The sequence below is a fragment of the Camelus ferus genome, chromosome 7 (genome assembly GCF_009834535.1).
Source record: "Camelus ferus isolate YT-003-E chromosome 7, BCGSAC_Cfer_1.0, whole genome shotgun sequence".
Taxonomy (NCBI): Eukaryota; Metazoa; Chordata; class Mammalia; order Artiodactyla; family Camelidae; genus Camelus; species Camelus ferus.
In genome coordinates, this window is record NC_045702.1 from 15558079 (window position 1) to 15574032 (window position 15954).

General features: G+C 34.7%; 1 protein-coding gene across 2 annotated transcripts in view; it reads left to right on the top strand.

The window, feature by feature from the left end:
• TRIM24 (tripartite motif containing 24) overlaps positions 1-15954 on the top strand; it is an 81882-nt gene that overhangs the window by 21235 nt on the left and 44693 nt on the right. For both annotated transcript variants that reach the window (XM_032483438.1, XM_032483439.1), the window contains exon 2: positions 10437-10555. In XM_032483438.1, coding sequence (XP_032339329.1) covers positions 10437-10555 — 119 coding nt within the window. The remainder of the gene's footprint in view (positions 1-10436; positions 10556-15954) is intronic.

Sequence of the window (15954 nt, forward strand, 5' to 3'; positions counted from 1 at the left end):
CATTATTGCTGGGCATTTGAAATGTTGCTCATCTTGGACTTTTTAAAGCAGTGCAGCTATTAACATTTTAGTTAATGTTTCCTGCTGTTGATGTGTAGGAGTCCAGAGGTTTTTTTTAACTGAAAAGCAGAATTCTTGGTCATAGAGTATGCAAATATTCAACTTAACTTTTACCAACTGTTGTATACCCACCAGCAGCTCACCTGTGTTCCTGTTGGCCAAGATGTGGATGCTCTGACCATCATTTGGTGTTATCCTTTTTAGTTTTTTTTTTTTTTTGTTTTTTTGTTTTTTTTTGCAGTCTGGTGTTACTTGTTAATCACTTTGGGTCTGATATGCTTTTCCTAGGCACCAGTTAGGTTGAGCATCTTTCATATATATATTGACTGGTTTCAGCTATTGTGAAGTGCTTGTTCAAGTCTCTTTCCCATCTTTATATTGAGTTATTTATTTTAATTTTATTATCTTAATTTTACTTAATTTTATTAGTTTAATTTTAATAGTTCTTTAACATTCTGGATACCTTCTCCCATTCTGTTTGTCTTACCTTTTTATAGGGCCTTTTAACCAAACTTAACAAATCTTCCTTTGTGGTTGTTAGTGCTTTAGTCTTAAGAATCTTTCCACACCCCAAAAGCAGTGAAATTATTTTCCTATGTTTTCTTTTAAAAGTTCTGTAGTCTTGCTCTTCACATTTAGGTTTCTGTTTCAACTGCAGTTGATTTTTATATATGGCAAGAGATTGGAGTATAGTTTCATTTTTTTTACCAGATGCCCCAGCACCATTACTGAAAATACCATTCTTTCCTCAATACACTGCCGTCCCTATCAGTTATTAGGTATTTATATATACATGAGTCTGTTTCTCATTATTTGATCTCTGTTTCTCAGCCAGTTCTGATCTGTTGGTCCATTTATCACTCCCCAAACCAATACCACACTTTCTGAATCTTCACTGTAGGTTTTGATAGCTGGTAAAACAAATCCTTGTGTAAACCCCCACCACCATCTGTGTTATTCTTCAGAAACATCTTTTCACTATTTTTTATCAGTTTGAATTATCATATAAATTTTAGAGTCAAGCTTCAGATTCCACAAAAGCCTAATAAGATAGTGATTATGGAAAATAATTTGGGGAGAATTTGTTTGTAATGTTGAATTTTCTAATCCACAGCTCTCATTATGTTTTCTTTAGTGACTCATTAAACATTTATAATTGTTCCCATAGGGATTTTGCACATATTCTCTTAGGATTTTTTGTAGATATTTGATAGTTTTTGATGCTGTTGTAAATGGTGTCCTATTTTAACTTCATTGTTACCTTTTTGTTCCTGGTAAATGTAAATAGAAATATGTTTTAAATATTTGTTTCTTTTCAGTAACTTTGTTGAATCTTACTAATTTCAGTAATTTTTCTGTAACTTGGTTTGACTTTTCTACACGTATAGTCATATCATCTACTTATAAACATATCATCTGAATAACAACACTTTTTATTTCATTATTTCCAATCCTTAAGCCTTTTCTTTTACTTGCTTTAGTTTGCTGCCTAAAATCTCCAGTACACTATTGAATTAAAGTGGTACCAATGATACCGTTCTCTTGTTCCTTGATCTCACAGAGAAAGTTTTCAACATTATACTATTAAATATGAGATTTGATGTAGAGTTTTTATAGATATCTTTTATAAGTTCAGAGGAGTTATTTTAACATATTAAACATAAAACATTGTTTTCAAAGCCTATTCATTGGTGAGGGAGAAACTCCTACCCTAGGATCATAAGAACGGCTCAACACATAACACCCAAAAACTGACAAGTGAGGTGGACAGCAATTTATTATGCACTCAGCCTTGGGGAGGAGGACACTGCATGTCATGCAGGGCCACACAGGGTTTTGCAGTTGGGGCAGAGTGAACAACTAGTACTGTGGGAGGCAGGCTTTGTATGTACTATTAGGAATGTGGGGTGCCCCCAGGTTCCCACAGGAGTTTGTGATTGGCTTGTTTGAATTTTTCTGTAACCTGGCATGGAACTGAAACTCATTATTCAAAGATGATCAGAAGAAACTGCCTGGTCCCTTTGATGAAGGAGGGATGGTTTGTTAGGGAATCTGATCTGTTGGAGAAGAGTGGGAAGGGAAACTTGGGTTAGGCTGTTTGAGGCACTCTCAATTTTGCCAGAATCAAGGCAGCACAGTATATTAAGCCTTTATTTTAGGCCTTACGGCACTCCGTTTATTCTTAATATCCACAAAAGGATTTTGATTTTTTAAAAATTGTGAACTTTTTTTTAAAAAAATCAAATACCTTTTCTGTGTCTGGTAAGAGGATAATTTTTTTCCCCTTATTCTGTTTGTGGTGAATTCTAACAATAAATTTTCTAATTACAAAATCTTGCATTCCCATGCAGGAGTCTACTTAGTGATGGTATATTATACTTTTTACACATTGCAGAATTTGGTTTGCTAATATGTTATGATTTTTACTTCTGTGTTTGAGATAGATGGCCTGTGATTTTCCTTTTTTATATTACTTTAATGAATTTTCCTGTAGAGTTATGTGCACTTCATGAAATGAATTACACAATGCTACCTTTTTCAGTTCTCTGAAAGAATTTGTGTAAGATTGGAATTAAAGTTTTTCTTTCTTGAACATATGGGCTTTTCTTTTTGTGGGAAGATTTTTGACCCCTGACTCTACTTTCTTAAAGGTTTACCTCTAAGATTCTCTAGGTTTCTTTTTCACTTGAGAGACTATGGTAGATATTTCACTTTTTGCTACACATTTGTACATTTTATATAAAGTTTCAACTTTATTGATGCAAGTTGTTCATAATAACCTCTTACTAATTCTTCAGATGTGTTTCATCTCAAGTTATATCCTCTTTCATTCTGGTTACTGGTTTTATAGGTGTGCACTCACTCACTTGTGCCCTCCCCTCCCTCCCTCCCCACCAGAGCCCTTCAGTTTTATTAGTTTCTTTGAAGAATTGCATGGCTTTTGTTCCATTTTACTGATTTCTTCCTAGTTTCTTTGGGTTTATTTTACTATGCCTTACCAACTTTTTGAATACTTTAAAAAAATGTGTTAAAATATACATAACATAAAATTTATTATTTTAACAATTTTAAAGTGTGTAATTCCATAGCATTAAGTACATTCACAGTGATTTGTAACTATAACTACTATTTCCTGAACTTACCATAAACAGAATTCTTTATACAGTAAGCAATAACTCATCAGTTCCCTTTCCCCAGACCCTGGTACCTGTATTCCACTTTTCTGTCCTTTTGAACTTATCTATTCTAGATACCTCATGTGAGTGGAAGTATATAATATTTGTCCTTTTTTGGTCTGGCTTGTTTTATTTGGTGTTATATTTTGAAGGTTTTTCATGTTGTAACATGTATCAGAATTTCATTCCTTTTTAATGGCTAAATAATATTCCATTTTGTGGATAATAGAGTATTTTGTTTATTCACCTGTTGATGGACACTTGTTTTCACCTTTCGGCTATTGTGGATAACAGTGCTGTGAACATTAGTGTACAAGTACAGGCAGACCTTGGAGATATTGCTGGTTTGGTTTTAGACCACTGCAATAAAGTGAGTATTACAATAGAACAAGTCACATATATTTTTTGGTTTTCCAGTGTATATAAAAGTTATGTTTACAGAAGTGAAATCTGATACTCTTTCTAGTATAGTTTTTGACTTTTGAACCATGTAAATGTTTTACATATTCAAAAATAATTTTATACCAAAATTAAAAGTAAACTCTAAAACTAAAAATAAATGAACTAGTAAACCTAAAAGGTATATCAAATTGGCAACATAACAGCATATTGTTGGATTTTAATATCTAGTGTGACAGTTTGTCTTTCAGCTAGTGCAAAGATTTAAAGATACTTCTTCTGGGTGCAGAGTTCTGGCTAGACTGTTCTTTTTTATTGCTTGGAAGATGTCTTTCTATTATCTTCTGATTTCCATTGTTGCTGATGAGAAGTAGGCTATCAGTCTTTGATGATAATGAATCTTTTTTTTTTTTTGCTTTTAGTATTTTTCTTTGTCTTTGGTTTCTGCAGTTTTAGTATGATAGATCTAGACATAGTTTCTTTTTAATTGAGATTCATTTATTCTGAAAAATTTATAGGATTTATCACTTAACTTCTACAGAGTTCTTACCCATAACATTTTCTCTCAATCCATCCTTTTCAGTTATTGATTAAATAGTTGTTATATATTTTATATGAATGTTCTATAAATATATGTCTATTTCTGGATTCTATTCTGTTTCATTGTATTTCTGTCCTTACACGAATACCACACCCTGTCTTGATTACTATAATTCTGTAGTAAGTCTTGAAATCAGATAGTGTAAGTCCTCCAAATTTGTTATTTTTCAAGTTGTTTTTGCTTTTTTTGATCCCCTGCATTTTCATATAAATTTTAGAATCAGTTCGTCAGTTATTACAAAAAGCCACTGGGATTTTAATTGGGATTGCACTGAATCTTTTAGCTCAATTTGGGAAGAAGAAACATCCTAATCACATTGAGTGTTTCAATCCGAAGACATGTTTAATATCTCCTTTCTTTAGGTGACCTTTTAATTTTTCTTTTGTAGTTTTCAGTGTATAGATCTTGCACATATTTTGTTAAAAGTATCTGTAAGTATTTGTGGCATGTGTGTGTGTGTGTGTGTGTGGCTACCTTACAGCTTTTTACGTACATGATTATGTTACCTGTGAATATAAACAATTCTAATTCTTATTTTCCAACCTGTTTCTTTTATTTCTTTATCTAAAGAAACTGAAACTGCCTGAAATAGAAGTTGTGAGAGTGGACACTGTTGCTTTCTTCCAAATCACACCAGAAAGCATTCAGTATTTCATCAATAATAGTGTTAGGTGTAGGATTACACAGTCCTTATCAGGTTGAGGAAGTTTCCTTCTTTACCTAGGTTGCTGAGTTTTTTTTTAATCTTGCATAGTTATGGAATTTTTCAAGGATGATCATACGGTTTTTCTCCTTTATTTTGAATATTGTGAATTACTTTAATTGATTTGAATGCTCAACCAGCTTTCCTTTAATAAACTCTACTTAAATTACCCTTTTTACTGTATTTCTGCGTTTGATTTTCTGATATTTTGTTAATGAGATATTGATCTGTACTTTTCTTTCCTTGATTTTAATATGAGGGGACATTGGCCTTATAAAATGAGATGGGAAGTGTTCCTTCTCTACTTTGTAAAAGAATTGTGTAGAGTTAGTATTGTCTTTAAATGTTTGACAGAGTTCACTGGTGGAGCCTTCTAGGTCTAGACTTTTCTCTGTGGGAAATTTTTTTTTAAGTACAAATTAAATTTCTTTAATAGATAAAGAGCTATTCAGCTATTTCTTGAGAAGATTTTGGTAATTGTGTCTTTTAAAGAATCAACACATTTAATCAAGTTGATAATATTCCCACACTTTTTTAAAGTCCATGGAATCTGTAGAAATGGCCTCTTTCATTTTTGATTTTGGTCATTTTTTCTAGGTAGAGATTTATTAATTTTATCCCACCCACAAAAACTGGGTTTGGTTTCATTGATTTTTTTTCCTTTATTCCCATTTTCTTACTTTCTTCATTGTTTTCTGCTCATTATTTTCTTCATTTTCCTTTTTGGTTTTGTGTGTGTGTGTGTGGCATTAATTTGCTCTTTTTCTAGCTTGTTGGATGGAAGCTTAGATCACTGAGTTTTAGATCTTTCTTCGTTAACACGTGGGTAATATTTGGAAGTGAGTTGTTCAACTTCCAGATATTTGGTGGTTTTCCAGTTCCCTCTGTTACTCATTTCTAAGTTTATCTTATTGTACTCATGGAACATATTTTGTGTGTTTTTAGTTCTTTTAATCTATCCATACGTGTTTTATTGCCTAGCATATGTTATATCTTGGTAAATATTCCATCTACACGTTAAGAATATGTATTCTGCTAACATTGGGTAGTCTTTAAACAACAATTGGATCAAGTTATTTGATTCTTTTGTTCAAGTTTTTTTATATATTTACTGATTTTCTACTGCTCTATTGATTACTGAGAGGAGAGTTGAAATCTCCAACTATCATGTGGATTTATCTGTTTCTCTTTACAGTTTTTACATGATGTATTCTGATACTCTGTTAATGAGGTACATGTACATTTAGGATTATATGACTTTGTGAGGAAGTAAGCTCTTTATCATTATACACTGTCCCCACTTTGTATCTGGTAATAGTTCTAGTTCTGTAGTCTACTCTTTCCAGTATTATTATAAAATCCCCCAGGTTTCATATGCTTATCATTTGAATGTATGTCCATTTCTATTCTTTTATTTTTTTACCCTGTGTGTGTATTTAATTTTTTTTTTTTTGTAGGTAGCATTTAATTGGGTCTTTTGTTGTATACAGACATGCTTAAGTAGCAAGCCATCAATGATATTGACAGGACCATGGACAGAGCACTTTTTGTATTATATAGATCCTCTCCTTTTTCTCCTATGGATGTTGAAATATAGTTGCCTGGCTGGTGGTGATCCATCTCGTGGTCCTATCCTTCAACTTACTTGTGTCTGTGATCCATAGTGTGTAATAAGAGGCTTTAAATCCACATACATCTCTTTTATGGAGACGAGCAAAGAGTTGCCAGCCATTTCTTGTACTTAATGTCAAAGCATAAGCCCTGCATTATGCTTAGGTTTAGACACTAAAGCTTCACAAAAAGGAAATAGCGGATCATATTTACATCTCAAAATCCAAAAACTATAAACATTTAATTTGTAGGAGAACTCAGCTACTAATATAAGTATGTAATTTATGATCTATCATTAATCTCTTATATCAGTCATGTTTTTATGACCTTATAATTATCTAAACCTCTTTCATGATTTCATTTAGCAAACACAGAACTTACATATGACTTCAGCGGTCCTTTTCCTTCAAAATACAGATAAATATAATATCAAAGTGTTAGTTGTTTCAACTTGATTAATACATAGGTGATTTCCTTGTTTGTTCCCAGTGCATATTCTGTATTCTTACCTTCTGGTATCAGCAAAGAGAAGCATTTGTATTGCTCCATTTACTTTACTGTTTCTTTTGAATTAAAGTTGACTCTCTGCTAGCCTTTCAGATTTCAAATTTTTCCTTTTCCAAAATGGGAGTTGAATTATGTTTCTGCAGTATTCTCACCCTTTCCAGGATAGCAAGTCAAAAGAATCGCTTTCTTCATTATAGGCATTCAGATAGTTACTGTATTATATGCAGAGCCTGGTTTTTCTTATAATGGCAAGGTACATCTTGAGCTTGGGAATGAAGTATGGGTAAAGACGCAAATTTGAAATTCACCAACATTTAGTCTCATTGTTCCACGTTAGGTTGAGGTACCCCTATGACTCAGAATACTTTTGTAGTCTTAGTAGATAATTTGAGGGATGAGGTAGGTGAGACAGTGCTGATCCTTAAGAAGGAGTCAACTGTTACCTGATTTTAATTGGGGGCACAGAGTATAGCACAGGTTTACCAGCTACCACCCCAACATCATTAAGCCCTTTTACACATTTGTTAATATAATCGTTACAACAGTTCTTCTCAGATTTCTAATGAGCATGGAATATTTAGCACAATAACTGGAGCATAACAAGTTCTCAATATGGTAACCATTATCATCATGACTAGAAGAGGAAACAGAGGGTCATAAAGATTGTTTAGGTGTTATAGAACAGTCAGTAAAGAGGAATAATCTAGATCTATATAGCTTTTAAGTCCATGCTATATGTTTTTATTTAAATACTTTCCATGTAGAATGTATACAAAATGTGTCATTAGGCGGGATTCAGAATTGCTACTTAATAGTTGTATGACCACGGGTAAGTCATGGTGCTCAGTTTCCTGATCTGTAAAGTGGGGGTAATACTTAATGCACATTGGGACAGGGGAGGTTACTGGTAAATATTGATAAAAGTCCTGACTTTCCACCAGGCCTTCAGCATGGTGGCAGAGGAGTTCCTCATTACTGTCCTGGAGTTACAAGTTCAGGTTCCTCGTATGGTCTCTACTGACACTGCTTTGGGCCTCATTACCACCCAGTGAGGATCAAAGCCCTAGCTCCCCACCAGGCTTCTCTGACACATCCAGCAGGGGGTGGTTGGGACACCTGGTTTCTGCTTAGCCAGGGTGGAAGTCTAGGTGGGAGAGGAAACATGTTTTTTCTGTGGTGTTTGCCTGGAGTAGAGTTCTCTGTCTTGCCATGCTGCCCTTTTCCTGGTCCTTTGGGATAGAAGGAGCTGGCTTTTCTGGGCTCTTTTGTTTACACTTGTTGGTGTTTGAGTTGGCAGCTTCCATCCCAGTGACCTCACCATTATCATTCCTTGGGTCCTGAGGTTTCTAGACAGTCTACTGCCTCCTCTACCTTTCCCAGTTTTATATAGAATGTCTAGAGGCTTTAGCTCTACTTTTCCTGAATAAGAAAAAATGTGTTTACTCAGGCTTTCTCCGTGAAATGCATTGTCACATCTTTACAGATTTTAGTTAGTGATTTCTTGTTGGTACTATGTCTTAGGTATATCTTTCTGCCAGTTGGGGGCTTGTCTTCTCACTTTCTTCATGGTAATCTTTTGACTAGCTTTAGTTCTTAACTTTAATGAAGTTGAACTCATAGACCTTTCCCTTACGCTCTTGTTTTTTGTTTCTTGATTAAAAAATTTATTCTAGCTCTAAAGTTTCACAGATGTACTATATTTCTTCATGAAAAATTTTAAAGTTATTTATTTATCCTATCCAAAATAATTATTTTTTAATTAAGTAAAGTAGGGATCTGATGGCATCCGCCTCTCACTATAGAGAACTTCAGTACCGTGAAAAGTTCATCCCCTTTTCCCACTGATTTCTAGTGCCACATCTGTCACATAGAAAATGTGTGCCTGTTTCTGGTATGTGTATTCTGTTCCATTTTTGTTTATCCTTTCATGAATATCACACCATTTTAATTACTGTAGCTTGATAGTATGTCTTGTTATTTGATAGGCATGTCCCCCAGCTTGTCAAAACTCTTTTGTAGTCCCTGTTGGGGTTGTTACTACAACTGCATCGAATCTAGATATGTTTAGGGACAATTGGCATCTTTACCGTCAAGAATATGTTTTCATTGCTTAGGTATTTTTTAGTGTTTCTAAATATAGCTGGACATTTTTCTCCATATTGGCCTTGTACATTAAAAAAAAATTTACTCCTAAGTACTTAATATTTTTGTTACTATTGTAAAATAGGTTTTTAATTAAAATTTTTGTTTATTGATTGTATATACAAATGAAATTGACCTTGGATTACTTTGTGTTCATTCTTATGCATTGCATTTTACCAAAAACAAAACAAAACAAAACGTTATCTGGAAACCTTGTATAGTCTTCTTGGTATAAATTACAGCATCAAGTTTATATTGGATTTTTTAAATTTAATTAAAATTTTATATTTTAATTCATTCATAATTATTTATTGGTTTACCAAGCACTATGAAAATGTTTTTCCCCCAAAGGAACACTATTTTTACTTGTGAAGGAAGCAGATTGGTGTTTCTGAATCTGCCAAGGAGATTTTAAACAAAATGAGTATGTCTGTGCTACACTTTCAGAAATCCTGATTCTTTGAGTCCATAGAGAACCAGAACTCTCCGTTCTTTTAGAAATCTCCATGTGATTCTGCACATCCCTATTTGAAAAACAATGGGAGAGAAGTTGCTAAACAGTAAAAGAACAGACAAAGGGAATGTTTATTTGGAAGGACATCTCATTTAAAATTATGAGCATTTATTTGTCATTTAATCTACTATGTGTGGGATGTGTATACACACACACCCCACATGTGTACATGTGTGCAGGTGCAGTCACACATGTAAAATTCATATATGTACATAAAGTGAATCGCTTTGTGTTAAGTAACAGCAGGTATGAATTTGAAGAGAGTAGGCATTGTAAAAGAACCCATTACAGTTTGGATGAGATGTGTTGGTTTAGTACTCAGTATAATTGTATTACAACTTAGAAGAGCAGGATTGGTGGTTGCCTGAGGTAGGGGGTAAGGGGTGGGTGAAATTGGTGAAAAGAGTCAAAAGGTAAAAAATTCCAGTTACAGAATGAGTGAGTCATGCGGATGCATAATGCACAGCATGATGACTGCAGCTAATAATACTGTGCTGCGTATTTTGAAAGTACCTAGGAAGTGGATATCAAAAGTTCTTTTGCACAAGGAAAAAAAGTGTAATTGTGTATGGTGACAGATGTGAACTGAATATATTGTGGTGGTCATTTTGCAGTACATACAAATAATGAATCATTACATTGTACACCTTAAACTAATATAATGTTATGTCAATTGTATATCAATATTAAAAAAAACTTAGAATACAATTTTATCTTTCCCAGTTGGAGTCATTCGATGTCCAGTTTGCAGCCAAGAATGTGCAGAGAGACACATCATAGATAATTTTTTCGTGAAGGACACTACTGAGGTTCCCAGCAGTACTGTAGAAAAGTCTAATCAGGTAAGCGTATTAAGTCTTGAATCTTTTGTCTTCTTTTAATGAGGCAGCCTAAAATGCTGAAGAACTCTTAAGATAAAAGATATTGAACATATTAGACCATTATATCTGTGTAGTTGTGTGATATTTTAAAGGTGTATAGAGAATAATGGCTAATTTATCTTAAGGAATAAAACAGTGCCAATACAGAGGCCCTTACTCCACCCCTACATTCCCTATCCTGCAGAGAAAACCCTTACTCTATATTTGACATTATTTCATTTCTTTGTAATTATACTGTGTATTGACAGTTATTTTATTTCAAGCTCCTTCCCTTAAAGTGTTTTTTTATTTTAATGATAAGCACTATAATGATACATGTGAAAAATTCCATGTCTTTAATCAGCACGGTTTCTATATTTTAAGATTGTCTCCTTTCTACATAGTATGTCTTTTAAAGTCTCATTTGGTAGCATTGTCCAAGGTGTTGCATTTAGAGATCCACCAGTGTTTTGTTTTGTTTTTCTACTTTCCTAACCCATATATAGTACCTCTTAGCCCCTTAAATCTAAATGTCAGGTCCCCAGTGGAGGAACTGTAGTTCTCCAGTGGAGGTGAGCTATGAATGATTCTACAGTATGTGCCAAGTATCATAGTCTCCTTTTGGATCATGATTCATTGATGATTTCTCTAAATAGCTCCTTTAATTTGGAATAGAAGACCTGTGAAAAAACTGAATCTGATTATGGAAATACAATTATTAATCTAAAATGTAAAAATCTAAAAAGTAGCACTCTTCAGTAATCACACAACTAAATTTCTGTAGTTTTTATTTTCACCTTTTTGTTCTTAGGGAAACTATAGAATTTGGAGTTCACTTTAAATGAACATAGGTGCTACTATTAAAATACCTCTTTTTGTTTCAAAAGTATCCATAATTCTTCCTAATATGAACTTTATCAATGGCTAAAACAGGGCTTAGTGCAGGGAATAAACTTTCTTATTGTTGTGAAACCAGCTTTTAAGGGTGGAAACAAATTATGTGAGCTACAGAGTCCAGTACTTAACTCCTCTGAAAGTTCCTTTCTGAATACTGATTTTGTGTCAGCCTTCTTGAGTGTTATGCCACTCTGCTTGTATGTGATTGTATTTATACTAGATACACTTTGTTAATCATATCACTCACCGGTTGTACTTCGTTAGGTGAACTCCAGTAGTACATGTGAATACTCAGTCCAGAAAATTCAAAAGCAAGGTAGTGTAAATAATCAACAAGTTAGAGTAGTGATATAACATGAAATGACAATGGTGAGGGATGAGAACTGAAAGGATTCTGATTTAAAAAATTGATAAGAGGCTGCTTTATGCCTCTGTATATCAATTAGTTTTCAGTAAGTTTACATACTCTTCTGTCACAGAAACACAATGGGAAGAAGTTGTATTCAGTTAAACTAGGAATAGAATCCTATAGATACCTTCAGTGTAGACAAGTGGGGATGGGAGGGCATTAAATCTGGTTTGAGAATAGGGTGCTTGTAGGGATATTTGGGGAATGAAGACTGGACGGATGGTAATGTAGGATGAATTGGAGCTAGGAAGCACTAGCGTGGTGTGGCAATGAGGAAGGAAGTGCAGGAATTACAATCCACATGGGCCTCGATAGACGTGATTAGATGTGGAAAGTGAGAGGTCTCACTGCCAGGTTGGGGGTGACTTTTCACCGCGATGAAGGGAGCAGCAGAGTAGATACAGGTAGAGAGTTGGTTATAAATGTGATTGAGTTTGCCTCTAAGACTTAGGTGGAAATGTCATCTTTAGTCAAACTGGAGCTCTAAGGAGAGTTCATAGCTGGAGATAAAGTTTTAGAGACGTTTTATTATGGATAATTTCAAGCATTACCCCCCAAAAAGGAGGGGGGACACAGATTAGCATAACAAACTCCCAGGTACCCATTGTCTAGGTCAGCGGTCATTAACTCTTATTTTATGTATAACTTGACATGTCCCCTTACCACTAGATTATGTTGAAGTTAGTCCTAGGCATTATATAACCTAATCTATAAATATTGCCATATTTATGTGTATGAAAAATTTTTTCTGTAAATATAACTACCAGATTAATTTTATATATATAGAAAATTTACAGTAATTCCTTAATATCATCAGACATTGAGATGTTTGTGCAGATGTTTCTAGTTATTGTCAGTTTTTTTTTTAACATTTGTTTCTGTAAGGATCCAGTAAGGCCTGTACAGTACATTTGGTTGATTTGTCTCTAACATACGTTTTTAATTAATCTCAAATTACCCCTTTGCCTTAAGCTGTCTTTCTTTTTCCTCCTTTTTAATATTTGTTGGATAAACTGGGTTGTTAGTCCAGTAGAGTTAGCCATATTCTGAATTTTGCTGACTTCTATAAAGTCATTTAAAATTCAGCATGCTTCCCTGTCTCCTGTATTTTGTGTAAACTGGTGATAAAAATGTAGATTTTTAGATTTAGATTGGTTTAGATTCAAGTCCCATTGGGTGAGGGGACATAAGAATACTTTCATCCAGGTGTCTATTTCAAGCAGGAGGCGTATGATGTTTGGTTGTCTTTTTTCTGATGTTAATGGCCGTTAATGATCACTGCCAAGACTCCGTATTTCATTAGGACTTTGAAAAATGGTAACGTTTTCATTCTGTCATTTCCTCTTTATTTCTCAAACTGGAATAGAAAGAGAAAGGCTTCCTTCATCTACTGTTAGGTTATAAAGGAAAGGTAGGTTAAATGCTTGATTCTTTCCTTTTAGTTGCTGATTTTTAGAGTAGTGACTTAGTTTCTTCGCATTATTCAGAGGTGACTCCTGAGTGGTGGGTGTGTGGGCTTATTGTTACAAACTCACGGGTATCTAACATAAAATGTATTGTAGTTGTTATTGTGCCCACTTGGCAGTGAGAGCCTCATACTGATTCCTGAATCCTTCTGATACAGTCGCAGTAGTAGTTGCTATCTCCCTTGCTTTCTGTTTTGACAAGATATTGTTCATTTTTTGTTCTACACCTGGAACCAGCAGGAACTGGTTCTCCTAAGAGCCTCAGTTCCTTCTAGGCTGAAGTGGTATTTAGAGAGCACAATGTGGATGCTAGGGGTGCTTATCACCATTGGGTTGGTCATTTTTCTAGGACTTTCAGGAGAATGATTTAACAAATGCTTTTTATTTTAAAAAGAGAAGGGGAAATATTTCAAGTATATATTCGTATTTTTAAGTCAAATCTGAAATTGTAGATGTTCACAGAAAACTCAAGCAAATAGGAAGCCAACTAAGATGATCAGTCCCTTCTTCCTCTGGCATTGTAGTCTTTCTCCTGCACCACCTATAGAATCTCATGTGGAGCCAGCTCAGGAAGCATACATGTGGTTTGCAGAGTAAGAGTGAAGAACAGAGTTGGTACTGAAAGTAGGAATTATAGAATTGTCTCTGTCAAACCAGAGAGCAAGAAGACAACAATTACTGTTATTAGAGACACTTAATCCATGTTTTTAAGTTACTTGAAATAAATAGTTCCTTTCTATATGGACCACTTAATAGGCAGGTTCAGTTGTTTCATTTTGCTTTTGATACATAGGGGTTTAGTTTTTTTAAATTGAAACTTGTATAACTACATATAAAACATTCATAATGCTGGTTGCAAAGTAAAATCTATAAAACGGTATATTCAGAGAACTCAACTTCTATCTCTATCTTACCTACCTATCTACCTTATTTTTTCTCTATCTTATACATAACCATTTAATTTCTTTTATTGTTTATCCTTACACTTTTATTTATAATCTAAGTAATTTTATATTAACTTTAAGATTTATGCAAATAAGTCATCCCATCCCCATCTTTCTTAGATAAGCAGTAGTATGATTTGCTTTAACACTTTGCCTTTTAAATTTTACTTTATGTACTAGAGATCCCTCCCTAGCAATGTATGTAGAGATACCTCACTCCTTTTTGCCATATAATGTGGAGATGTAGTTTTAGGTGACATCTTTATAGAGGTGATAGTTAAAGCTGAGGGAGTGGATGATATCAATCCCCTCCCCAGATCTAACAGAAATCTACAGAATCTGAGGAGGAAGAGTAGTGGTGGAATCCAGAAAGTCATTCTGGGAGATAAGAGGACCTGGAAGTATCAAGGAATCTGAATGATTTCTAGGAAGTAAGCGTCAGTGGCATCAAATGAAAGGTTGAAGGCAAGAGAAGAGAAAAGACAGTTTTTGGTTTATGGATATGTTATCCAGGTATTTAGAGTTGGGCTAATGACTGAGGGGAAGAATTTTTTCTCCAACCATACATAATATGAGGACTGCTTATACATTGTGTAACTGCAGTCTGTTCTCAGAGGTTAGTGCCACCATCTACACAGTTATACAAGCTGGAAACATGAAAACTGTCTCTTCTTCACCTCCCATATCCAGTGCATCCTCCAAACCAGTCAGTTTTAATTTCCAAATTTTCATTCATCTCCACTTCTACTTACTGTCACCTAAGCACTGAAAAGGCCTCCTACTTAGCCCTATGCAGAAACACTTGCCCTTATTCTAATCTCATCTCTACATTGCAGGGACAGTGATTTTAAGAAAGCACATCTGGCCACGTCACTTACTTAAAAGTTTTTAGGGACTTCTTCAGACAAAGACCAAAGCTGCCCCGTGACCCTGCCTGACCTGGCCCCTGCCTGCCCTGCCGCTGGCTCCTCCTCGTGCCGCTCTTCCCCTTGATCTCGCCCTCAGTCACACTGCCTTTCTCTCAGTTCTTTGAACCTACCTTGTTCTTGCAGGAGGCTTTTGTACATGCTGTTCTCTTTGCCTAGAAGACTTTCATCAGTAATCAGTGACTCAACTTTCATATCTTGATGCAAATATGATCGACTTAGAGAAAGCCTTGCCTGGGTAATCTCTCCTCTCACTTTTCCCAGCCTTTCAGCCCCTGAAATCAGATCACTTTCCTCCATCATATGTGCTTATAGCTTCTTATACTTTCCCTGTATGGCATGTGTCAATTTTGTAGTTCTGTATTGCTGTGATTATTCCAATACTGTTTGACTGCTTCATGTTTGATCTTCACAATCACTCAGTAAAGTCCATGTTAGTACCCTTATCTTAAATAAAGATGGGCATTCTGCGTATCCTGCCCAAGACTACTCAGCTGGTAAGTAGGGAAACTGGGATTTGAACCACACTTCATCTGTGAAACTAGCTGTCATAAGGGCAAGGGCATGTTTGCTTTTTCTGATTGTTGTATCCTTAACACTTAGCACAGTGCCTGGAATATTTGATATTTTGAACTGAGGGCAATGTCCTTATATTTCCACTTTATATATTTATAATTTAAAACATAATGTCAGTTTAAATTTATGAACACTGTTAAGATAACTGATAGAGTTCAGTACT